Here is a 25,168-nt window from a genome sequence, read left to right as displayed (position 1 = left end):
CAGCGTGCATCCTCCTACACTGCTATTTTTACCTGCTCCTAATCAGTGTGTTCTCAACATCGAGGCTCAAAGAAGAGCAGTTCAACTCCTTCAGAGCACAGCCCACGACACTGAGTAATACCTGCACGGCAGCCCTTCTCCCAACATCCAGGGCATCGTGCCTTGTACAGCACTGGGGAGAGGATACGGACACACAAAAGAAAAAAGCTGGGTTAGCTTTTTCACTGCATTGTTTTCTCCTGTCTTTTTTCCTCTGCTCCCACCATAAAACTTTTCCCTAATAATGTTTTGCAGGACAGAGAGAACTGTCCTCAAGCCTCAGAGTGCTCCCATACAGTGGGGAAGCCCAGCTGCTACAGTGGGGACCTTCCACATGTATCATCTTCCAGCCTGAACTAAAGAAAGGCCACTGGCTAACAAATATCCTTAGAAGAAGAAGAGCAGGGAGGGGGTCTAGGACAGAGAACCAAATGCCAAACCCAACTCAACAAGGGACAACAGGCTGGAAGTGAGTTTTGCTCACACAATACAGAAGATTTGTACCAAAAGTCAAGGAAGCGTGGACTCTTGGCTACTGCACGGAGCAATACTGCACAGCCTGCAGGAAAAAAAAAAAATACCCAAATTATTCAATTTTTGAAAAGACATTTGAAAAAGGATCTGATTTCTGATCTCTGCCTCCAAGAGAGCAGAACAAGAAAGCACAGGCTGAGAGGGGTGTTATCCCTCCCAGTCTCAGCCAGAGTCCTGGCTAGCACTGCAAACAGATTTGTGGCAGTCTGAGCCAGGTGTCGCCCTGCCTTCTCTACTCGTTGCCAGCTGTATCAGTCTGAGCCCAGATGCTTTATCACAGGCCTTGAGAAAAAATTCCCATTGCAGTCTGGCCATGTTAGGTCATGGATGCTGAGAAATCAGCATGGCAAACAGCCTGCTTTTAAACTCCTGTTTAGAGGCTGGCAAGATACTGCAAAGCTTACCATTCTCAGGGTTTCACCATCCTGCATTCTTGCTCTGAAAACACATTAAATTCCTTCCCCCTGTTTTCAAGAATAGACAGAACTTCCCTTGAAATAGTCCTTAATCCATCTGATTTTGCAAACCCTTTCTTCTCTTTCATCAGCATAAAGAAATAATTGCAAAAGAACCAAGATTCAAAGCTCCTAGACACATCTGTAATGGAGAACTGGCTCCAGTGCCCCAAACCCAACCACAAAGCCTTTGAAGACAGCCCCAGTAAGAGATGTGGCCAGCAAGGACCAGGTCACACCAGATCAGCCACAAGTACCACATTTGAGAAAGGTGGCATCTTTGTCTGCACATGAATGCTCTGAGCAAATCTCAGCCTCCTGTCAACACACACTATTTAAACCTCTGACATTTTAAAAGTTGACCCTATGGATTGATTGCAAGCAGTTCAATATAAACATTCAGCACATGATACTTGATATTTAAACTTCCTAGCTTAGATTATAAGAGTTGGACAGATTTATTTATGACTGCAGCTGATTGGAAAGTATTTGTGCTTCCAATTCAAGTTTCACAACGTTTCCCCTATTTTTGTACACATTTGTCATACACTTTTTTAAAATTGCTCAAAATATTTAGAACTTTTCCCAACACTGCGCAATCAAAACCCAAAGCAATTTCCTAAGAAAAAGCCATAAAGCATTCTGTTATAAAGTCATTTGACTTAAATTGAAGCTTCCCAAGAAATTTTCTATTTTTCTTAGAAAAAAATCAATCACACTGATCACAAAATTACTATTGATGTATTTTTCATTCTCATCTCCATAAGACTTCTGGTATTGGTTTTAGTTCTGGTTTTGAAGTGGGAATAGGTATGGCTTAAGTAAAGATTCAATTTAATATTTTTCATAAAACCAGTAAACAGTCTTACTAAAATATTAGTCCTACTAAAAGGTTATTTTTAATATTTTTCAATGATGCCACCTAAAAATAAAAATAAAAAATCAAAGCTACTGTCACTTTAGATTACATATTAATAAAGCATTTTAATAGCTTTTCATTGTGCCTTCCTTTTTTCTTCCTGTCTAGCTGCAAAAAGAACAAAGCAATTTTGGGGAAGACACTTCAACATCAATTTTTAATATATAGTTTCCTAACAAAATATTAACACTTCTTACTGCAATTTACCTTCCTATGAACACCAACACCAGCACGGGAACACGTCCAAGATCAGCCCAGATGAATTCATTCTGCTTCACTTGGGTTCGTCTTTGGCCAAGTTCTCAGTCATTTCTTAGTCAGCTCAGAGATCAACCCCTGACTTCCCCTAAGGAGGCTCTCCCAGTGCTCTGTTGCCCAAACCAAAACAAAGAGGCAGTAGTCTGCATGCTTCAAACTCTTTATCATTGCATTAAATGAGAATTTACATAAGTGATGGCAGGATAACACCACTGAAAGACTATGCTTCACTTGCAGGACGGTATCTCAAGAGATCAGAAGTCACACGGGTAACATTACAATCTCTAGGCATCTTTTTATACTTTCTCTTTGTATTCAGGGCTTGCTGCAGCTGTAACATGGATGCAAGGAACTGCATGGAGACAGAGCCCTCCGCCAGGCACCTGACCCAAATCAGACCCAGCTGGCTACACCTAAGTTAGGAGCAACCAGCAATCCATGCCTGCGAGCAGATCATTTTCCCCTCTGTGTCCTCATCTTTGCAGTTTGGAGTAGGGAAAACAAGCAAGAAACACTTTATTCTGTCACATTCCCAGAAACGTGCACATAAATATGTAAAACAAACTAGACGTCATCTGGAAATTCAGAAGAGCTGGGCAATATCTTTGCTGAGACAATCCCCCTGTAAGTGCATTTCACAGCCTAAGACTATACTGAAAGTGAAAGCTAAAGAAAGATGAGTCAACTCCTGTTTATTTTTTCAGTAAGCAAGGCTTCAGACCAAGCCTTGGGTGGCTGCAATTACATCATACCCTCTTACTGTGATGAGCAAAATCTGTTTTGTAGCAAGTGGAAACAGGCTGATAATGTCTGACGGCAAAACATAAGTAGTAAGCACCAGAAGCAAGTGTTGCAGATAAACAAGAGGGAGGTGTTTCTACCAGGATGGATCTGCTACCAGCAGATAGAGGGGTCAGGTTGGCACGTTCACTCAACACATAATCTGCTTGGATCCCTCTATTTGTAGTCCAGAAAGTTTACATATAGCTTCTATCCTTGAAATCCAATTAATCTATTTACTACCACCAGTTCTCTCCAACAAACCCTTATATTGCAGTGCAAGCTGTTTTACTACAAAGCCTTGCCTCTGAGCTGAAGGGGGTTTATTTCTCACAGTAGGTTCTTACACTATCCAAAACCGATGACAAATCCAAATATCCCCTCTATGCAGTCACTGTAGCATATGTTTATTACCACGAGAGAAACACCTCTGAAGTTAAACGGGGCTGTGAGGTTCAAGATTTCACCCATGTCGTGAAAGCAGATCTCTCTTCAAGCTCCTCCATCGATGTCAATGCCTCACTGTCCATATAATCAATTGGAGCCTGGTCAACAGTGGCCAAGTGCAGGCTGACCAAGTAGTTTTGACACTGCCTATCAGCAAGTCCCGATTTGGGTGCCAATTTCTGTAGCCCTCCTAGACTTGGACATCACCTGCCATCCCTACTCCCACCTTTCCTGCTTGGCTCCCAAGTGGCTCTCCTCTCTTAGCTACCATTATTAAGACCCCAGTAGTTCCCTCTCCCTGCCCTTTCCTCAGTACATCTCCCCTTGTCGGGGGACCATCAGCCACCTTCTTCTCAGAACTGTTAGTCACAGGCAGAAGAATTATTGGCATTTTCTCTTCCTGTTGTATTTTCTTTGCGGGTGAAATACCTGAGGGAGATTGAAGTCAGCTCTGGCCCCCTGGGGTAGTGCCTGGTTCTGGGGTAGGCTGCTCAAAGCCAGCTGAATCAACAGCTCACCCTGGGAAGCACCTGCCTCCTCTTACCCCCTGCAGCACTCTACCAATTTCCCTCCTACCCCTCAGTGCCCTGGGGCCCCATCCCACCAGCAGCCAGGGAGCCCAGCTGAGACCACTGATTCCTCCCCAGCCACTGCTGTGAGGCTGATCAGCGAATCAAGCTGTGCAAAGCCCTGGGGAAGCTTAGAGTCATCCCTGAGGATGTATGTCAGCCATGAGGATACATAGAGAAAAATCTTCCACAATACTTCCTCTCTAACACAACTTTCTCACAAGAGCCACATTTTACTCTGTCTGATGTATTCTCTGTATCCGTAGCTCTTGTTCCACAAACAAGCTCGTACACATTCTTGCCTAGGAGAGGCACTGTTGAATTCACAAACCTTGCCTAGAGCTGGTGTCCCTGAATTAGAAAAATCCCCCTAGAAAGCAACACAGGCTATAGATGTTCTTAGGTATCACAGGTTGAAAACATTGCTCACCCTTCTGTCATGTGCTACCTGCGTTATGTGAGGCAACAACCAGCAGCCCCGGTATGTGACACCACGTTCATGATCAGCTCACACACAAAGTGAGCTCAGTTTGGAGCTGTTCAGACTTCTGCCTGACTGTGCCTTTTACTGATGCCTTCCAAAAGTTCTATAAAGACAAGCTGCAATCTCACGGATCACAGCAAGCGCAGAACAAACCTCTCTGGTACAAAAGGTAAGAGACAGTTAAATGGTCCAAGGGTGAACTGTCCATATTTTGTGTCTGAGGGATGGAGAAAGGCTGGGCAGCTGCATCTCTCCTTTTCCATTACATTACTGCTGCTTCTTCCCCTCTGGATGGGCGGGGGTAACTCATCAGCGGGATTTTAAAAACAAGACTGGACTAATACTTTCTTCTCCAGTAGATTATCTAAAAAAAATAACATGTAGACTAATGCCCTCTCAACAAGGTTAAGGTGGTATATCTATTCGCTTGAATATTACTACCACTTAATCCACTTTTATGACAGTTTAATGCTAGATGCTATTTTAAGACCATTCTTCAGTTAGCATATATAGGAGAGGCATTATTAGCAATTTTATTTCCATTCTTATTTAATGAAGTTTAAACATTTTTCCGGGAATCTAGGATTCATATGTAGCCCTGGGCTTGTTCTGCCCTTGCTCATATTGGTTTTACTTGACCCACCTCAGAATCACTCTCGACTTTGCTAGATCTGAGAGCTGCACGCAGTCTGACTTCATCCCACGGCAGGATCTGCAAGGTGCAATAAAATCACTCATCTCCAGGTGAAGTTGAGGGTTTCCCCTCCCACCAACTTTCTGCAGCCCACACCCTTTGGCTCCTGAACAAAGATTCAGATGTTTGGCTCCTGCAGTTAGAAAGCTAGTCATCCTAATCCAGGTGATTTTGGACATGACTAAAGTGTTTTTTTGCAATTTGCCAGGTCACCTTAAGCTTTTCCAGTCTAAGATTTGCAGCTAGGAGTTCCTCCTCTAGCTTCGTACCCCGTAAACCAGAACAATAATAGCACTTCTGCTTCCTACTTCAATCTCCTTCTCAAAGAGTTTCTAACTTATAATCAAACAGCATTTATATGCGTATTACGTACATCTCCAGGTGCGGATTCATGAATTAAATCTTTCATAATACCTCAGGAGACATGCAAATATGAAAATACTTGCTTTGGACTTCGGATAGAGAGTTTCAGCAGGAAAATTAAATAAAATAGGAAAAACACTGGGAGGAGGAAGAAAACATGCTGGCTGGCAGTAACAAACAAGCACGCCTTACAATCTTTTCCCAGTTGCTTGGCGCACCAGAGAGCTAGGGGTGGGGTAGTTGGGCAAGTCGCTTGATGGGATGCTTCCAGAATGGTATTTTTAGGTTGGTAGGGGGAACCTCTGGCACACTCCCACATCTTCACTATCTTATGCCAGTATTACATGCCCTGAATAAAATCCTGGAGTGCTTCAGACAACTTCTACTCTATCTAAAGGCATTAGCAGAAAAAACAATTGCTGAAACAAAGAGAGACCTTTACCTTCACGACACTTTTATTTGCTATGTCCATAAATAAAACAGGTCAGGGTCTATTTGCTGGCACATCAAGGTTTGCCTCCACCTGGCTAAACTTCCCTCCTCCCCAAGACAAAGTGATCTCACCCACGGCGCCAAAGAGAACCATCTTTGGGCCATCCTGTCCCCTAAACCAGGCCTGACTTTGGAAGGATATTCAATAGCAGGGGACAGAGCCATGCTGGGGGGGACCAACAGAAAAACCAGCACACTCATGCACAAAGCCAACAGGCAGGGCAACCTCGGCACTGCTTGGAAAGCAAAAAGATAATGGTGAGAGCTGGGGTCCCACAAGCAGAATTTGCCATCATTCATGAGCCCACAGCCACAAAGCAACCCGAACACAGTCACCAGCTTCAAGCCAAACCTTTGACAGGTTTGCATCTGTCCTAGCAAAAAATCTGGTCCACAGAGAGTGAAGTTCCCTGCCCAGATTTCTTTGGCAAGAACCACCAGGTGATGCCTGAAGAAGACAAATAAGCCAGTCGCAGGAAAGAAGGCAGCAGCACGACAAGGTTGTTCTGCTCAAGCAGCAACAACTGCAGTCAGCCCTGTGCCTGGCTTTCCCAGAAACCTTTCCCTTTAAACGCAATCCTCCCACTACAGGGAATCTGCCTCTGACAAAGAGAAATAACCTCTGTTCTGTTTCCTGGTTGTGCTTTGATAAAGAGAAGAGAGTTGAGCTAAGCAGTGGCAAGACCTGATCATCCTTCCCACTTTCATTCTGCCCCTCAAATTAACAAAAATTACTTTTGAAAAACTGTCAAAAAAGGAAAACAAAGCCCACATGTAACTCTTCAGATAAAAACAATTTTGAAGTCTGACACATGTAGTTCTGCAGGCACAGTGGCTATTAATAATTCAACAAAATATTATAGTCATTACTATATTTTGCAATATCACAACAGCAAGCTTTAGCAGAATTCCTCTCCAAATCTCATTGCAACTGCCATTAATAAATAAAATGCAATTCACTGTTTTAAATGTGTTGTTTAAAGGCTAAATATTTCATCAGAACTAATTCATTTTAAATAATCAGACTAGGACTCTCCTCGCAGCACCAGGAGAGATCTCCAGCTCCACACACTCTCCACATTTAGAAATGAAGTTACGCTTCAAAAAGGAAGTGAGAAATTTAATTCAGCCGGAATATTTTAGATTACAACCCCCTGTAGACTGATGGGATCACAGCTACAAAGTCTCACAGCTTTCCTACGCTGTTTATGTGACCTGGGAAGATAAAAATTGGGGAAAAATTACAGTAGAATGGATTACATTTATTGCCTGCCTTAAACACTGGCCCACACCTGATTCTCAGCAGGTAGGAAAAGAGCATCTTCATCCAAACCTCAGCTGCCAATCCTGCAAACAGCAGTGCCCAACCAGGGTCTTTTCAGCAGTCTCAGAGGGCTTTGTAAAGAAGGACAGTTTCCTCTCAAGGAACACAGGGAACAGCCCGCCAGCTGTTAATGTACAGGCTAAAGGAGCAGCTGAGGTTTCTCTGCCACATACAAATATGCACGTGAGCTCTACCCCACTGCCTCCAAAGGCACACAAGTGTCCATTTCAGTTGAACCTTAGACGTGGAAGACAATAACCATCATTTAAGCAAAATAAAAGCATTTGCCAAATATTTTCTTGGATCGAAAAAATGGGAACAAGTGATCTAGATCTGCAGTGATGCCCCCCTTCACTCTTGAACCCAAACAGCCTCCCAGCCAAAAAGGGGAAAAACATCACCAAACTTTTACTAAGACAATAACAAAAAAAACACACTTCTGGCAGGTTGTGGTGTAACTGTTACCTCCTGGCCACCTCCAGAACAGCAAGCACTGTGCTGCTGACTGGCAGGCTGCTGTCAGCAGGGCCATCCCTGGGACTAAGGCAAAGCAACGCCACCTTACCTGTGGGGCCTGTGTCACGCTCTGTAATGCCTCTGTGTCATCCACTGAGCCCACTGCTCCCCGCACAACACGAGGATGGAAACACCACACCTTCGTTTCACCAATGCCATACCAAGACACAGTGTAATGCAGAAAACCAGAGTGGGAAGTATTTTCAAGCACAACTTTTTACAGTAAAACGGCAGTAAATAAAAAGGCCTGCATGTCTTACAGCTCCTCTAAATTATGCTGAATTTATTTTTGTAAGTATATGACTATAAATGTTTCATTTTAACCTTTTAAAATTTAAAAAAGTAATAATGTTTTTCTACACAAACATTCTTTAAAAATTAGGTTTTTTAATCAGGATGCCAGCCCGGTATGAGTCAGGACCTGGGGAGGGCTGTCAGGGTGGTGATGGGAGCTGAGGACTAAGCCCACATTATTTGTCTCGTCAGCCACCCCATACACATTCAAAAGCACCAAGCTGGGCAGCAAGCTATTTGCAAAACTGTGCACTATGTAAGCCAGGCACAGCTGTGCCACTGAGCCATGTCAGATACGTGACACTGGGAATAGACCGACTTTTGGTCCTGTCCAGCACATCCGATCTTATGTTCCTGGGCACAAGGCCAAAGCCCATTAAACTCAACAGAAATGCAAAGGATTCGCTGGCTTTGAATCTGATCTTGTATGACAAGCAGCAGGAATGGCTGGAGGTATTTAACCTGTCAAGGAGAAGCGTTAATGGGAAGTGGCTAATAAATGCACCACCTTCGCTGCACCGCCTGCTTGTGCTTCAAGCCATTCAGCCTCAGAGCTAAGGAGCCTCAACTCCTGAGCCAAAGCTCAGATGACCTCTGGGAAAGCCAGCCAGGGGGACTCGAGCTTGTGGGGAGCCCAAACCCAGCCGCAGTGAAGGACCAGCACAGCACAGCTCAATCTGGCCACGGCCATTGGTGTGCCATGTGAATATTGCTTGGTGGGATTTCGCAGTTGAAGCCCTAATCAGATGCACATTGGAGCCACTTCCAAATGGCTGCTTTCCTGGACTACTTGACCCTTTCAAGAGGCAGCTCCACCGTGCAGGTCGATGGCTTGTAACACTCTGTAATTCATCAGAGCATTAATGCTTTTCTGGTTGCTCCCTGTGATGAAGCACAAGCTGAAGGACAGCCATGCAGACGGAAGAGGCTTCCAATTTCCATCCTGTCTAAGCCTGCCAGCAGCATAGAAGGGGGAAGCACACAGGACTAATTCTGCTCTTACTGACACTCCACCAGTGTATCACCACTGACTTCGAAGACATTATTGTTGCTGTACTCCAGCATCAAGGTGATGAAAGAGAAGCCCTTGAAATAAAACATGCTGCTTTGGCAGAAACCGTGGCTTCATCAAACCCGGATCCTTGTCAAGGCAAGTGTTTTTGATGATACCAAGGATTTAAACCAAGCCCAGAAGTTTCATTCAAGAGAGCAGCAAAGGGAGCCCAAAGGGTTGCAGTATCAGGTTATTCTGATCTGACGTGCCAGGAGCCAGAACAGCATTTCCAGCCTGGCAAAGGGATCACTCACAGCACTTGGGCTGTCTGGCCAAGTCGGTGCACTACTCCAGCCAGCCAGAAATAAAATTTCCCATAGCAGCAATTTGTCCAGCAAGTACACAGGAGCCTGCAGTCCCGGCTCCAGGCTATAGCACAGAGCAATTCTTAAAAGTTTGTCTGACTAGCTTATTACAAACTTCTCCTCTCCTTCATCCTCCATCCAGGAAGGGGGTGGGGACCTCTCAAAACAACAGCCCCTCGTGAGCAGCAAAGGCGTTTAGCACAACAGTGAGCTGAGAGCACACAGTTGCCTGAAAGGCACTGAGAAATACCACACACAGTAGGAATCAGCACCCATCGCTGCACAGGACCAGGATGAGCACAACAACATTTTGAATCTATTTTCACATTCAAAAAAAAAGTTTTCATCAGAAACAGCCCCAAAATACAGAGCCTTGGCAAGTGCAGCTCAGCAGTTCTCACCCTACAACACCCAAATGACTGGTGGCCAGGGAACATCGATGTTCCTGTGACACAGACACAAGCCAAGGCACTCCAGCTGACTTGCACTTGAACATCCATCCAGGCTTCCCACCGATGCAAGACAGGGTGAGTGATACTCGTCCACACTGTGGCAATATCTCAGTCTTCCTCCCTCAAGCTGCAGACTGAGTAATGGTCCCCACAATCAAAAAAAAAAAAAAAAAAAAAAAAAAAACCATTTCTTCTGTCCCAAGCTCAGGAGAACAGAAAACAAAACTCAGAAAGAATGAAAAATTAATGGCATGAAGCAAAAGAGATACACAGAGAGCCACACTGGCAAAACTAAGGCTACACATTGAAATGCTCCATTAGGATCCTGCTGGCACTAGTGTAAAGCAAGCTGTCTGTGCAACACCAGCATAAAATCACCGTGAGCTGAACAGCATCCCTTGGAAGGGTAACACTTTTACTGACATCCTTCCCCTCCCTTCAGCTCATGGCAGGACAGCCCATTTAACCAGTGGTCTAAAGCTTCAGCTTGCATGACAGCAATTTATACACCCTGGCAGGTGAGAATGAACCATTCATCTCCTTTGACCTAAATAAGTAGGAGAAAAGCCTCCTGACAGCATTGCTCTGCCCAGCTCGTCTGAGACACCTCCAAGCATTGCTCAGCCGTGGCACATCTAACCTGAATTGACCACATCCCAGCCTCTAACACACTGTCTCCACCTAATCTCTTTCCTTCCTTCTCTCCCCGTGGGGTTTACGCCTGGCCACAAAGCAGCACAGCATCAAAATACTGCCTAGGCTGCTAGTAGCTGTGCCTGCTTTGCTCAGGGGTCATTTTTCTCCCCTCTTTTGGTACTAATTCCTTCTGTTTGCTTTGTTCTCCAACCCTGCCCTAGGCAGCGGCTGCCATAGCAGAAGGATGCACCAGGAAAATTCATCAGTATAAGTCAAGCACAAGCCTGCCTCTGGAGGGAGAGCATTTAAATAAAGAATGAACCTGAAATAGCTACCAGCTTCCCTGTAGCCAGAACTATCTGTCAGCACAAATTCACCACAGGGGACCTTCATATGCAGGAACAAAACCTCTTCTGGCCCCATGTTCAGGAGGAAGCAAGTAAAACTGACCGGTGTGCCAGCTCACAGACTGGCACGGACCAGCAGCAAGAAGACAGAAACAACAGAAAAGGCCACAACTGCTCCATCACAACAAATCCTCTGTAGGAACATCCACACTGCCTCCTTTTTTAGGGAGTTCACATTCTGTAGATGCAGACAAAATAAAAAGGCAAGATTATGCCATCACCTTTACATGCAGCATCCTTTAAAGGCAAGATTTGTCCAAGGTGCTGCACATACACCTGAGAAAAGGCATTCTTGCTCCCAAACCCTTCTCATTTTTCTACTTATCCCTCAATCACACAACTCCACGTGCATTTTTGAAAAATACTTTTGCCTCAGGACAGGAACGGTTGTAAGCACAGACCCAGTTAACTGCCAGCTCTCCCAGCTTGCCACCACTGCCCCTGCTCTCCTGACCAGTTAGATCTGTAGACAAGAGAACAGCAGAATTGAACCCAGGGAGGGCAAATGCTTTATGCCAGCTTCAAATTCAATATATGAATGACCATGTTCAGCCTAAGGAACTCAGTCTAGAACTGAGGGTTGCCAAGATCCTACCATGGCAGACAAAAAACACTCCTAATCCACACTAAAGGCTGACTGATACTGCCCAAAGGCACAGCAAGGGAAGGAGAAGGAAGAAACGTGCAGTGCCATGTGAAGGGATCAGTGCACATCAGCTGCAGAAGGAGGGTGCATGGAGGAAGTGGAGGAAAAGCTGGCACAATAAGACCACAGCCCCAAATTATCTCTGGTTACACAGTAATTAGCTTATCTAGTTGTTAGTTTTATGCCTAGTTCTATAGTTATCAGTCACAGATCTCCTTACACACATGTAGACACCTTTCAGTGATTGAAGTGGGATTTGAAAAAAAATAGAGAGAGCCCAGGGAACTGCATTCTGCCCCTGCCATCCTCCTCTCACAAGTGTCCACATGCAGCGTTTTGATAACACAGGAGCAGCCAGTCTTGTACTGGTGAGCCTGTTAGCTACTAAGGGCAATAAATGCAACAGACAACCCTGACAGTGTTAGGCAAGGTGTCTCCCCATGAGCCACGACTTGGAGACAGCAACACCGCATGCTTTCACACGCACATCAGCTCACTTCTGCCTCCTCATGCACGCCGCAGGTCAGCTCGTGCCTCCTGCTCTCACCTCCTCTACGATGAGCAAGAAGTCCCCACAGCTCATCCAGCCCCCAGTCTGAAGACAGCCTCCACCAGTCAGTGACTTTCTTGCCTGCCAACCTTTGTCTCTGGGGAAGAAGGTGAAAATCTCCCATTTTACAGAAAACATGGGGCTTTCAAATGACACAGTATTTCAATTTACCATGTACCATTCAATGTCATTCTTCGGTGTCAGGGTTAGACCCATCTCTTTCCCCTTTTTGTGAGTTTTCACTCCAGCACCTTCTCCCCAACCTATTTATTGTCAATCTGCAGTAGCATTACAGGAAGCCCAAACTTAAAACAAAAGCAAAACACGCACACAGCGAAAAGTCACTAGAATATTCGCTTGGTGCAGCTCAGAAAGGCAGGCTTTGTCACTTGCAGTATGCAAGGCAGGAACAAGTAATGAAGATAATCTTTAATTAATTAAAAGCAAGGAAGGGTAGAATTGAGCCTGGAACAAAGAGATGCAGTACAAGCAAACTGAAAATGCTACACTGCCAGCGATGTTGCCTTTTGATTAAAGGAACAGTTTCCAGACAGGCTGGCAAAAAACAACAGTGAACAATATTAATTAAGTAAATTAAGGCCTCCTCGGTGCTGATACTGTAGCTGTGTTTAGGTTGCCTTCAGAAAGAAATAAAGCTTCAGCTTTGGATGCAACAGATCACGTTGCCTGTCTGCTTGTGTATTAGCAGGGGAGAAATAACTCTGAATTCAGTTCAAATTGGTCAACAGATTCCAATGGGGGGTGTCACAGACCATGAATTGCTGCAAGTTCAGTAAATCTAATCAGCTGGGTGGAGAAGCAGGTCCCAAGCTAACACCTGACCTGAACCACAAACCACCCAGTGTTGGTTCTCAGAGCTGGCAGGGCTCCAACTGGTCACCGCTCAGCCCACGGCTGGCCCTCAGCACACCTGTAGTGCTCAGCCAACCCACCGGGGTGGCTGTTGTCTCCTCCAGCTGAGCAGCAGAGGGTGTTGACAGAGATGAAAAAACACTGATAGATGACTTCTGGAAGATAAATCAGTTAAGGGATAATAGATTGCAAGTTTCTGTTGCTTAACAAGATGACTGGGCATTTTATTCATTTTCTGATCCTTTGGAGAGTAGGCAACCTCAAAAACATTTAGCAGAAATCATAAGACACTGAAGTGCAACAGCCAGATCTTTTCCAGCTATATGCTGTACCCCGCACTTCTTGACTGCCCTTCTGTTTAAGTTTCAGCTCCCAGAAAAGTTTGGCTGATGACAGCAGAGCCACCTCTGTTATCTCTCTACACCACCCAGTACGGACACCATGATTTCATGGGGCTTTCTCCTGGTGTTGTTCCAACAGGTACCAAAGCGCACTGGAATGAAGCTTCTCTCTTTTCTGAAATAACTGTTCTTTCACGTATAGCGTGGTTATCATACCTGTTTTCAATCTCCCAGGAAAGCTGTTTTTCAGGCCAGATGGCAAATCTGGTTTTCAGAGACCTCCTGCCTGACACGCAGGCCTGTCTACCTGTCCCCTCTCCCACCACGTGCTGTGAGCAAGGCTTCCCATGCACAAGGTCACCACACTCCTTCACTCGCAGGCTCACCAGTCCCGTGCCTTGCATCAGCCTTTAGATACCCAAACAAAAGCAAAAACCCTGTTCCACTACGCAGGGCTTGCACTGGTTCAGAGTTGCTCTGTGCAGGATCAGGGCCCAGCCCCAGATACCTCTCTGCACCCCCATCCACACGTCCACTGTCCCAGTCCCCCATCTTGCAGGACAAGACCAATAGGAGGAGACTTGGCCCACACCCAATCTAAGGGGGCAAGAAGATTTGGTTGTCCTTATTCACTCAGGAATCCTTAATCTGTACCTAATCTGGAGCAGAAACTTTCCCCCATGGGTTGGAAGGTGTAAAGCAAAGAGTAGGAAAGCCCCTTGAATGATTCTGAAAGCTAACAAGACCCTTGAACTCATCATCCTACTACGTTATCCCATGGCAAGATTGTACAGGCGAACGAGCACACCCTTCCACATGACCCTTCCATAACCATCATCCCAAATCTTTCCAACCTCCTCCTAACAAGCCATGTAACTCAGAGCCAGCTCCCAACCCCTTCAGCAGACAAATGCCTCCTGTCGCTGTATTTCCCATGGAAGCCCCAACTCATCACTCTCACGGCTTCACCACATCACCTCTTCCCAGCTCAAGAGGGGCTGCAATTAACTTGGGAAGCTGTGCTGGTAAAGGGATTAGAACTACAGATAGAGGTGCTCTTAAATCACTTTCAGCCAGAACTTTGCAGTGCTTTAACTTGATCAATCTGTTAACGATTTTAACTGAGCACATTCCCCTTTATTATTAATGAGAGTCGTGTTCTTCCCACTCTTAGCTCCTCTTTTCCCCTATTTTTCTTTCTTTCGTGTAATCTCTTCTAAACAGAAAATATACCCAGTATGTGAGCGGCATCACAGCTGAAATAAAAGCAAGATCTTTGTCCTTAAGGCACCAAATCAATAAGGGACAGGAGTCAAAGCAGTTGCCTCCCACCTCTGCTTCAAATCAGGAACATGACCTGGGGCAGATCCCTCCTCTCTCTCATGCCTTTGTTTCTCCAAATAAAATTTGGGGCTAATACCATTGACTTTTTTTTTTTTAAGTAGCATTTGAAATAGCCAGCAAGGCGGCAACTTAAGAGCTTTATACATGCAGTTCTGTCTGTCATCATGTAAGACCAAAATTGGTGGGGTATGGCCGCAAAGGATGGGAACTCTGGAGCAGAGCACTACAAACACACCTCATGCAGAACCGCTTTCCCTCCATCCTCTGGCAGAGACGGCTCAGGACTGCAGACAGGAGGTCCTGTTCACCTGCATGGAGGCTATGGATCACAGCCATGAGGGATTTTTCCAATCAGGCCCAAACAGCAGGGAATGGCTAACGACCAATTAGAGCTCTCATTCTTTTCTCTCTGCCCCTCTGAGATCCTAAAGCACTGTTGGCAAGAGCTAAATAATCATGTTTTTATAAAGTCTTTTCCATCTTATGGCTTTGCAAATATACATCCCTGCATATGAGTTAACTCCTCTTTGTAGATGAACCAAGACATGGGGCGATGTATGCACCCATTAAGCACAGGGGCAAATTCCGAAATCATGAAGATGGCCTGGCACCCTAAGGAAGCACATCTGACCTCAGCCTGGGCTTCTCTCAACCATCATAGTCAGCAGGAGCTCTGTGCCAAGCCCTTTGCTCCCTCACTGGAGCCCTCTACTGAATTCCCACAAGGAGCTCGATGCCTTTCTGGCATGTATCAGAAGCATCACTGTCCCCTAAAATGTACCAGCAGTACCAACGTGTTTCAGAGCGGTGTATTGTCTGAAGCAGTGCTAAAGCAGTTGCTTTTAGGATCCTAAGGCCTTTCACCCATCTCTGAAGTAAACCATTTGCTATGGCTCAATCCTAGCTCTCCCAAGTCCCAAATATCTGCTTTAGTCCCAAGGATGCGAGCAAGCACAACCACTCCTCCCAAGGTGTGTAACACTTTGTCTCACTGTGCAGCAGGTGGGATGAATCCCAGCCCGTTCTGTCCCTCCACGCTCATGCACAAGAAAAGGAGAGAAGCACAAAAACGCTGAGACTTGTGCAACACCCTCATGCTGGTCAAAACACTGTGGAGATCCAAGAGGCAGGGACTCATCGGGACAACCTTATCCTCTGCAGACCAGGCATAGGGGAGAGGTGCAATGAAACGCCTGCCCTGCCCTCAGAACCCAGCTGTGCTGGCACAGGAGAGGGAGCAGATAGGCAGCAAAGTGGGTCTGTCACCAGCTGTCCTCAGGTCTAGTCACAGATCAGAAAGGGGACAGTGCAGCTGAGAAGGTGGCAAGGACTCATTGCTGCTGCCTGGCCCCGCAGAGGTTAATGTCATCCCTTCTCCCAGGCCCGCAGTGGGGATGCTGGGGGTTTGCAGGCACATAACTCAGGCTGGAGGGGACCCGAGCAGATGAGAGACCCCATCCTTGGGTCTCCCATCTTCAAGAAAAAAAACAGCAGCAATTAGAGACAACACAGAAGGGAGATGGCATCAGCTGCAAGGCAGGGTGAAATGCTTTACCACGGCCGAGTGCACGCCAAGACTATTTTCCTCTCTAGCAGAGGGAACCCCGGACAGCAGGAGTTTCGCAGAGTCAATGACTCCGAGCGGGTTTTCATATCAATATTTCAGCAGTGTCTGTCTTTCCAGCGTGGATTTCCCAGGCCCCAGCTCCCCTCCGCACCCGCTGCAGTATTTTCCTTCCCTTAGCAAATGCCCACGCTCCCTCTAGCGCCCGGCTCAGCTTTTCACACGCCGGCAACCCAGCACCCTTTCCTTCAGCCTGCACCCCAGGGTGTCCAAATCACGCTGGAGCTAATTAGAAGCGATGCTATTTTGGGCACAGAGGCCCCGTGGAGCTCTGCAGATCTGCCTGGCTGGAGTTTGTGTCGCATATGTGAATAGGAAGGGGAGAACGCAGCGTGACAGCCTCGGCGTCACAGACCCTCCCTGAACACGAGGCAGCTTTGCCACTTGTTTCAGTGGGGGAGCAATCAGGTCTCCTTCAAGACTGAGAGGGAGGAAAGAAAGTGTTTTGATTAGTCAACACCGACCTTCTCTGATTTTCATTGTGTGCTGCGGCTCCGCTGACCGTGAGGGCTGCAAATTGACCCTCAAATTTCTTCAGTGGTTTATTCATGTAATGTGTTTAAGACATACAGCCACCCTCTTCAAACACTCAGCAAACTGTTCACTTCCCTCACGCTCACAATACCGCATAAATTCAGGAAAGGAAATAATGCAAGGCCCTTCTTTGTGCATGGGGGAAACGTTGACAGCGATGCTGCAGTTCTCCCTGGATGCTGAGGGGAAGCCAGGAGTTGGGAACTTGTTTGCCTTGAGCTCCTGCAGAGAGTTTAAGCAAACCAACAAGTTCATGTACACAGGTGTCACTTCAGCATATTTCCCCATTAAGGAGAAAGAAGCTCACCTTCCCAGAGCCCTGAGGCTGCAATACAGGAAATGCAGAAAACCCACAGGTGGTCTTCTTGTACCACCCCATAGACAGCTCCAATGATTCCTGGCTTCTGCACTCACTTTTCATTCTTACCTAGCACTTTTCACTGCTCTGGGATACCACAGGTTGGATCCTCGACCAGATGCTACATCAATCCTACACCAACTTACACTGAGGATCCAACTAAATATTTTTTGCTGCTTTGGAGACTTTCTGCAGTACTGTATTCAATACTTCATGAGGAATACGTCATTTAATTTATTCTCCTGATTACAGCAGGCTGGGCTCCACACCTTCAAACACAGGCTCTCACTGGAAGATGAACTTGACCAGATCCCAGCCAAGCCCAAGTCTTAAATCCATAACTGACAGGTTTTCATGCCATTGCCCTGGAACCAATTAAAACCATGAACTCCGGCTTGGCCTTCGATCTTGAAACAAATTTGGATTTGTAAGAGAGCACCAGATCAGGTAAGCACGTACTGGGAGCTTAAGGAGCGTGATGCTGTGGTGTGACTTAAGGAAATTCTTGAGTGTTTGCGAGACTGGCTCCCAGTGTCCCTTAATACAATCAACACTACAGATCCTCTCTCTCTAAGCTGTGCTTTACCCATTAAACACCAGTGCTTCCATATTTTTTTTCAAAAATCTCTACTAACAAATTCAGCTATAAATTTGGAAACTCAGGAAGTTGTCTTCCCCCAGTCTTGCATTTAAGAAAATATTTACCTCATCTCACCTCCCCTTGGGGTGAAGTTTCTCCTGGCTAACATCAATTCTCTTCTCCAACCCATTTTCAAAATATTTTTTTCATCTAATCGGATGAATTTTTCCCATTTAAAATAATAATTATGGAATCACATAGCTGTTCCTGTTTGCATTTAAATTACCGTGAAAGCTTAGCCACAGATCCCGGGCCTCATCCCTGAGCAGGAGGAAGTCCAAGTAGTGAGGCTCACCGGGAAACTGCTGGCAGGCACCTGGAACATAAGCGGTTCTGTTTCTGAGCCCTGGGCTACAAGAACTTCAACAGCTTGCTGCCCTGGGCTGGGTAACAAGCCGGGGAATCTGCCAGCTTCACAAGACCACGAGCAACAGGGGCCGTCCACTGGGCATCAACCTGACTTGACAAAGATACCAGTCTGGAGAGAAATAGCCTGAAGAATACTTTGGAGATGCCTTCTTCCTGCTCTACTGACTCAACACAACCATGAAAGCAATTTCCATGTGAAGGTTTCATTTTTATTTCCATATCTTCCACTAGAATATTAATTAAAAGTGGATTGGCAAAGTCCTCCAAAATGACTGTAGTGGCTAACTTCATTACTGGAGGTAGTGGAGAAGCGTAAATGCAGCAAGACACTCTGACACAGCCCACACACCTTCAACAGCAGCAACAACTCAACATGGCCAAAAGCAATCTGAGAAAAAAATAACAAAAAAAAAAAATCAGCCTAGAATAGCAATTAAAATATCTACCAAATGCAGTGCAATTAATGAATTAATGTGATTGCTCTGCCACCATCTTGCACTCTAGGAGTAAACATTTTAGACCAGAATCCAACCGGACTGCTGGAGCAGATACCCACGGCTGACAACTGAACGCAGCACTGCCTGCCTAAAGATTCATTTCGCTGCCCTCATCCCTTCCAGGCACAGCAGCCCATTTGGGATTGCAAGCATTGCCCACCTCGTTCTGCCCATCACACGCTGCATTGTTAGGCATCTTAATGAAAAACTACCTGGCACGCAGCAAGCCCCTCAGCCTTCCCAGCCTGTAATTCACCGTGGGAGTGAGTAATGTCTCGGTATCAAACCACCAGTACATTAGCAGATCACACCAGAGCACTGCCAGCAGCATGCAGAAGAATCATTCCCGGAAGAGCCAGGCTTCACTGCTAGCACTTGGACAACTCGCCTGTCACTGCCAGCCCTCAGAGCTAGCACGGGGTAAAGCAAAGGGATCTCTGCGAGCAGGAGGGAAAGACTCACAGGAGCCATTCACAGCAGGTCTGTCACCATCACATCACATCTATGTGAGTCTTGAAAGCTACCCTGATGACTTGCTGCGCCTTTCTTCCAGAAGGAGCTCTTACTTAACGTCCACTCAGATGTATCATGTTGCTGTTCCAAACATGATGTCCTCTCCTACCAAGGAAATGAGCTGCATCTTTCTAACCCTACTTCAGAAAGCTGCTGGCTACTGTAGCACTATTGGCCTCCTCTTCACCAAACCCTTCTGCCAAAAGCTTCTCACATTCCCAGCCTTGGATCGAGTCTCACAACCACGTTAACTCCTGAGACGAGAGCACCAGGCTGGCTGGGCCACGGGTTAAAACAATGCAGCTTGTCTGGCAAGATAAAACAAGGCTCCTGCCCAGGTGCTTGCCAGATCTCATCTCACCATCCCCAACTTGTAAAGCCTGGATCCCACGAAGCACCAACATGTTGCAGTTGCACAAGCAGCAGCTGTATAGCTCAGTTATGCCTTCCTGCTGCAGGTTCATCTTCAGCCCTCATTTTGAGATAAAAATGCACCCTGCTGACGTGTATTTCCTATAGCATGAAAAACACCCCCCCTGCAAACATCTAGGAATTTGCCCTGGCTGAAGCAACCTGCAATGTTGCACGTGCCTTAGGCAAATGCCCTCTCCTGCTCTTGTTGTAGCATTGTAGTGCCTTTTCTCATCTTTAGGTCTGAATTTTTCCTGTGGTTACTAGAAAGAAAGGACATACATATGGGGATGGGTAAAACACAGCATGCTAAGCTGAGCATACCCTCACAGGTAATGGATTGAAAGTGTCTTCTAGTTCAAAGAGAACTAAAAATGTGTATCTTTGCTTCTTACATCAAACAAAACAATACACTGAACTTGTAGTGCTTCCATCACAGTAAAAGCATAGACAGGATTAAATCATTCCTATTAACAGCTACATTGAGCCAAGTGATAACTCTGAAACCTAACGACAACTGTCCAACTGGTACCATTGCACTAGTGATCACATCAGCAAAGCGATCTGCCTGAGTGTTTTATCCACTGAAGCTTGTGGAAATCTCTTGAAAAAAAAAAAAAATCAAGAAACAAGATAGCAAGATTTAACTCTGCAACAACATTGAAGTTGGTGCTACTTATTTCTGTGGATCCTTATCCTAGAAATCTGTGAGGGAAGCAGGAGGAAAAGATCATCTGAGAAACCAGATTATCTTCACAGGAAGGTTGGGGAGAGCATCTGGTGAGCAGCACAGGAAAAAAATTCATGCAGTAGCATAACCGTCTAGAGAGAGGGAAAACAAGTGAAGAGGACACAACTGCTCGCCGAATGCCACATGGTACTCAGCGTGTCTCTGGAGTGGAAGGTTTTTTCAAGAAGAAAGGCTTGCAGATCTTCTGAGAGTAATGCTAGATTACACTAAAAATTCTCCTTTTTTCAGAAAGGTCTTGGACAGAAAACATTTTATCTGATCTATACCAGGTCCTTCAATAGCTTCAGTGTACTCTCAATAAACGTTTCTATGGGACAGATTGATACCTGAGGCGCAAGTACAGCTCACCTTATTCTTACATGTACATCAGACCCACTGAACAGACCGCTAAGTCCCGTTCCCAAGAACGCAGAGGACACAAACCCTATTTCTGCTCAGAATAGGATTTTGGCATTTCCTAACTTCCACTCAAAGATCTTCAGGTGTTGCACAAAGCAGAATTCTGCTCCACACCACCACTTTGTGGTAGGTAAGCAGTACTATCCTCATTTAACATGGGAGAGGAGATTCGGTGAGGTTAATTGTCTTTCCTAAGGTCACGGAAAAAGCCCGTGGGCAGGACAAAGCAGAGAACTCAAATTCCCCGATCTCACCAGGTTTTTTGCCTCTATCCTAATCCTGACCTCGCTATCTGCAAATGGAGGAAACAAAAGTTTGTTGCCTGGGAGGGATTATTTTTTTTAATATGTTAAATAGAGATTTGAGGGATGGGGGAGAGAAGGCAGGAAGGAAAAAAGAGGGGGAGCTGCTCTTAAAATAGCAATAAAATACATACAGCAGGTTTTTAATATTCTAGGTAACAGGACATACAGCAGCTACACAGACTTCCCCCCTGTGGAGTTTGTTGTACAGCCCAGCAAAAAGCTCTAAATTTTTATGACCATCATTTGCTCTTCTTTGCAAATCCATCCCACCCTATCTCAGGAAACCCTCCCCATCAATGCCTGATTTGAAATGTACTGCTTCGCTGCATGTAATTTGATTGATCGCGCTTTTAATAAATCATAAGCCACAGAAGCTTCAGTTTTAAAGTCTGTTCGAGTAACAGGGAACTGGTCAAAGCAATCCCTATGCCTCTTTACTGTTTTGGTAGCCTAAAACCAGTAGCACACAGACATGTCCTAGGTGCTCTACTAGGTCATCTATCAGCATCATTAGATGCGAGTTCATCTGTTTTGTCCATTTTCAATTCACATTTTTGCTGGTTTGTGTCTATTGTGACCTAAGAAAATACATGCTTCAGGGTGAGAGACTGGGGACCAAGGTGGCTGGCAAAAGGCTTCCCTGCGTGACCTTGGGCAAACTGCTTGCCCTCCCCATGCCACAGCCACCCCAACAGTAAAATTAGGGAAAAGCTGAACTGCAGCAGAAAAACAGGCACTGGAGTCAGCCTTCTCTGCTAATAAATGAAAGGACCCAGCTTCTAGCATTTAACTTTCCCTCTAGAGTCACATAACACACTGTTAAAAAATGAAATCCAATTAATCATTAAATGCAGCGTGTTTTCTCCCTAAGACAGGAGTGAGAAAGTCGCCTGATGCTAAACCCCATACTAGAAACAAACACGAAAAGATAACGCTGTTATTTATTAACACTCTTGGTTTTCCTTCCCATAAACACCACACTGGCACTAAACACCAGACTCATGCTTGTGTTTTGGAGTTGGAAGCTTCCAATGCACGCTATCTTGAGGTGCAAAACCCTAATGCAAAGTTGTGAACAATCAAAAAGTTTTCCTTTATTACTTACACCATCCCTGTCACCTGGAGCTAAAGAGTAAGCGAAGCTAATAAATTAAACAGCATATTTCCATGAAAGAAACAAATTGTAGTCTTAAGCTGGGGGAGGAGGGAGAATTTTGTGAAAGTCATTTTCTGACCTGCACTTTGGAAAAAAAGACCTTTTTTTCCCCTCTGCAAATGCCTATAGACTGATTTTACTCTACTACTCAGAACTATTATTCTCTAATACTCATAACTATTGGAAATTCAGGCTGGGAAGGAACAGGGGGCTTTTAGCTTCTTTTGCTCAACACCCTTTGATACGGCACTGAACTGAAACAAAAGCGAGGGCATATAGGTTGTTTTCTTCATTACATGCCATGTTATATTAAAAATAAATAGTCCTAGAGACAAGTGTAAAGCTAAAATATAGCATGCAGCTGTTTTCTCTTCAATGTTTGCTTTCATCTTTAATGAGAGAGGAATTCATGTCTGGCAAACACAACTGCCTTAAAAAATTGGTCAAATCAAAGTAGCGTCTACATCGCTGTCAGCGTTATTGCCTAAGCAATAATAAATAGAGAAAATCTTCCAGTCAGAAAAATATAAGGAGGTGGCTGAATCGCCCGTGATTAAGTTATGGCTGATGCAGAGACAGATAGGTGGATAGATAGACAGATAATTTGCTCGTTAATGACTAATCAATCTCGTGAGGAATACAGCTGAAAATCCAGCTGATCTGTGCCGTGCTGCTAATTGCTTTATGCACATTTCCAATAGCGGCAAAACAATAAAAGAGGCATTTTGGAGGCAGTGACGAGCTACAGTAATCAGAATAATGGGAATATTGTCACCAGCCGTGAAGGCTTCCAAGAGTCCTGGTGACTACGCCTGTTCTCCGACTTTACAGCGGAGTGGAAACGGTGTTTCTGAGAGCGAGTTGGAAGAAAATTGAAGTTGTGTCCCCAGCCATCTGCCGGGTGTTGCAGAGCAGGGTGCGAGGGAGGGCCCTGCGCTATGGGGGCACCACGGCAGCTTTTGGGACACCCCCACAGGCACGCAGAGCACCACAAACTTTCAGGGACACCTCAGCTCCTCCTCGTTATTGACTGCAGGGCAAAGACATGAGCCGGCATCGATTTTTTTTTTTTTTTAAATCAAAAACTTTTCTGCGTGCTCGCCCTACCTGCCTCCTTTCAGAGCCCCTTAACATGCTGGGGAGCTCTCCAGCCCTTAATGAATTGATGGCATCTCTCCTGTCGCCAGCACGCAGAGCTGAGAACGGGAGGGCTGCTCCGCCACCAGTGTACATCACTCACCCCCGGACAGAGGCAGGGGAGCTCACCAAGGTGGATATCACACATGGGGAGTGCAAGGGGGCAGCAGAGGCAGGTGGGGACGCAGGTGGGGACACAGGGGGCTTCTCTGGGAAAGGGAGAAGGCTCCCGACAGCCTGGCCCTCCTGGTGGAGCTCAGCCCCTGGGGATCGCTGCTCTCCCCTCGGGCAGAGGTGGGGATCTCCCCCTTTTTTTTTTTTTTTTCCCAGGGAAAACTTTTCTCTTTTCACCTACCCTCCGCATCCCCGGCCGTAAAAGCGAGCCGCGCTCAGCACCCTTCTCCCCCCCCCGCATCCCCTACCGCATTTCCGAGCTCAGCACCATCCCTCCCATCCCATCCCAACCCATCCCAGGCGGTACTCACGCTGCTGTTGTGGCCGGACCAGTGCACCATGGCTTGGTTGTGCGCCGCGTCCCCGGTGAGGGCGAAGGTGGTGCTGCCCAGCCGCAGCTCCTCTGCCCCTCGCAGCCTCGCCGCTCTCCCCTCCTCCGGGGGTCCGCGGGGCTGAGCCCTGGCTCCGCGTTGCCCCTCGGCTGCGGGCAGCCCCCGGCCGCCTCCCGCAGCCGCCGCCCGCCGGCTCCGCACCGCCGGGCCCCGGCCCCCGGCCGCGCCGCCCGCCCCCGCGCTGCCCCCCGGCTCCCCGGAGCCCCGCGCCCGGTTCCCCGGTGCCGGTGGTTGCCGCTGCTCCAGCCCGAGGCGAGGCCGGGAGGGAGACGAGCAGGGGCCGCAAGTTATCTCGGCGCCGGTGCAGGAGCAGGAGAGGAGTAAGAGCCATGTCCAGGCGAGCAGGGCGGCGTGGCAGGGCGCAGAGCGGCGGGTCCCCTTCTCCATGCCTTGGCGGAGCGAGTCGGGGGGCTCGGAGAGGGAGGAGGGGGGGGGGCGAGGCGCTGCGTTTAGGGCTTTTTTTTTTTTTTTTTTTAGGGGCCGGATCCTAATTATAATAATTATAATTTGGGAAGAAAAAAAAATAAAAAAATTTTTAAAAAGGCTCTTCTTTCTTCGCTCTCCTTTTCTCTTCCCCCTTTGCTCAGACGGTGACCAGAGGAAAAATAAAAATTAAAAAATAAAAATTAAAAAAAAAAGGAAAAAAAAAAAACTCTCTCCCCGGTAGTTGGATGCTGTTCCTCACTGTTGGTGGATCTTTCTTTTTTTTTTTTTTCTTTTTTTTTTTTTTTTTTGAAAAGTGCTTTTCAGTGAAACTGTTCACGTTCGAGGATTTGATCAAGTGAGCGGGTGGCACCGCGCGGGGGGAGGAGCCCCGAGCCTCGCCAGGCGCCGCCGAGAGCCAGCCCCGAGCCGCCGGGAGGCAGCCGCCGGGGGCCGGCAGCGGGGCCGGGGGCGGGAGCGGGACCCGGAGCCCAGGCAGCGGGGGCATCCCCCGGGCTCCCTCCCTCTCTCCCTCCCGGGTCTCTTCCCTCCCTCCCGGGTCCCCAGGCCCCTGCTCCCCCCTACGCGTAGGTAGAGCCGCGGGGGCATTCCTCGCCCTCGGTGTATCTGTATTTATGCATACACGCGTGCGTCTCCGTGCACGGGGGCAGAAGCTGATGGGGTGAAACCCCCCCGGCTGATGTCCCCC

At 46.7% G+C, this 25,168-nt stretch overlaps 1 protein-coding gene across 1 annotated transcript in view; it reads right to left on the bottom strand.

Moving 5' to 3' along the window:
- Positions 1-24,423, bottom strand: part of SORCS3 (sortilin related VPS10 domain containing receptor 3) — a gene marked incomplete at both ends in the record, with an annotated part of 273,965 nt that extends 249,542 nt beyond the window's left edge. The window contains one exon of the mRNA XM_084290216.1: positions 23,956-24,423. Within this exon, the coding sequence (XP_084146342.1) occupies positions 23,956-24,423 (468 nt within the window). The remainder of the gene's footprint in view (positions 1-23,955) is intronic.
- Positions 24,424-25,168: the final 745 nt, after the last annotated feature.

Source organism: Netta rufina, assembly GCF_964035555.1.
Source record: "Netta rufina genome assembly, chromosome: 7".
Taxonomy (NCBI): Eukaryota; Metazoa; Chordata; class Aves; order Anseriformes; family Anatidae; genus Netta; species Netta rufina.
Note: the sequence above shows the minus strand (reverse complement) of the source record. Positions and strands in the feature narration are given on the sequence as shown.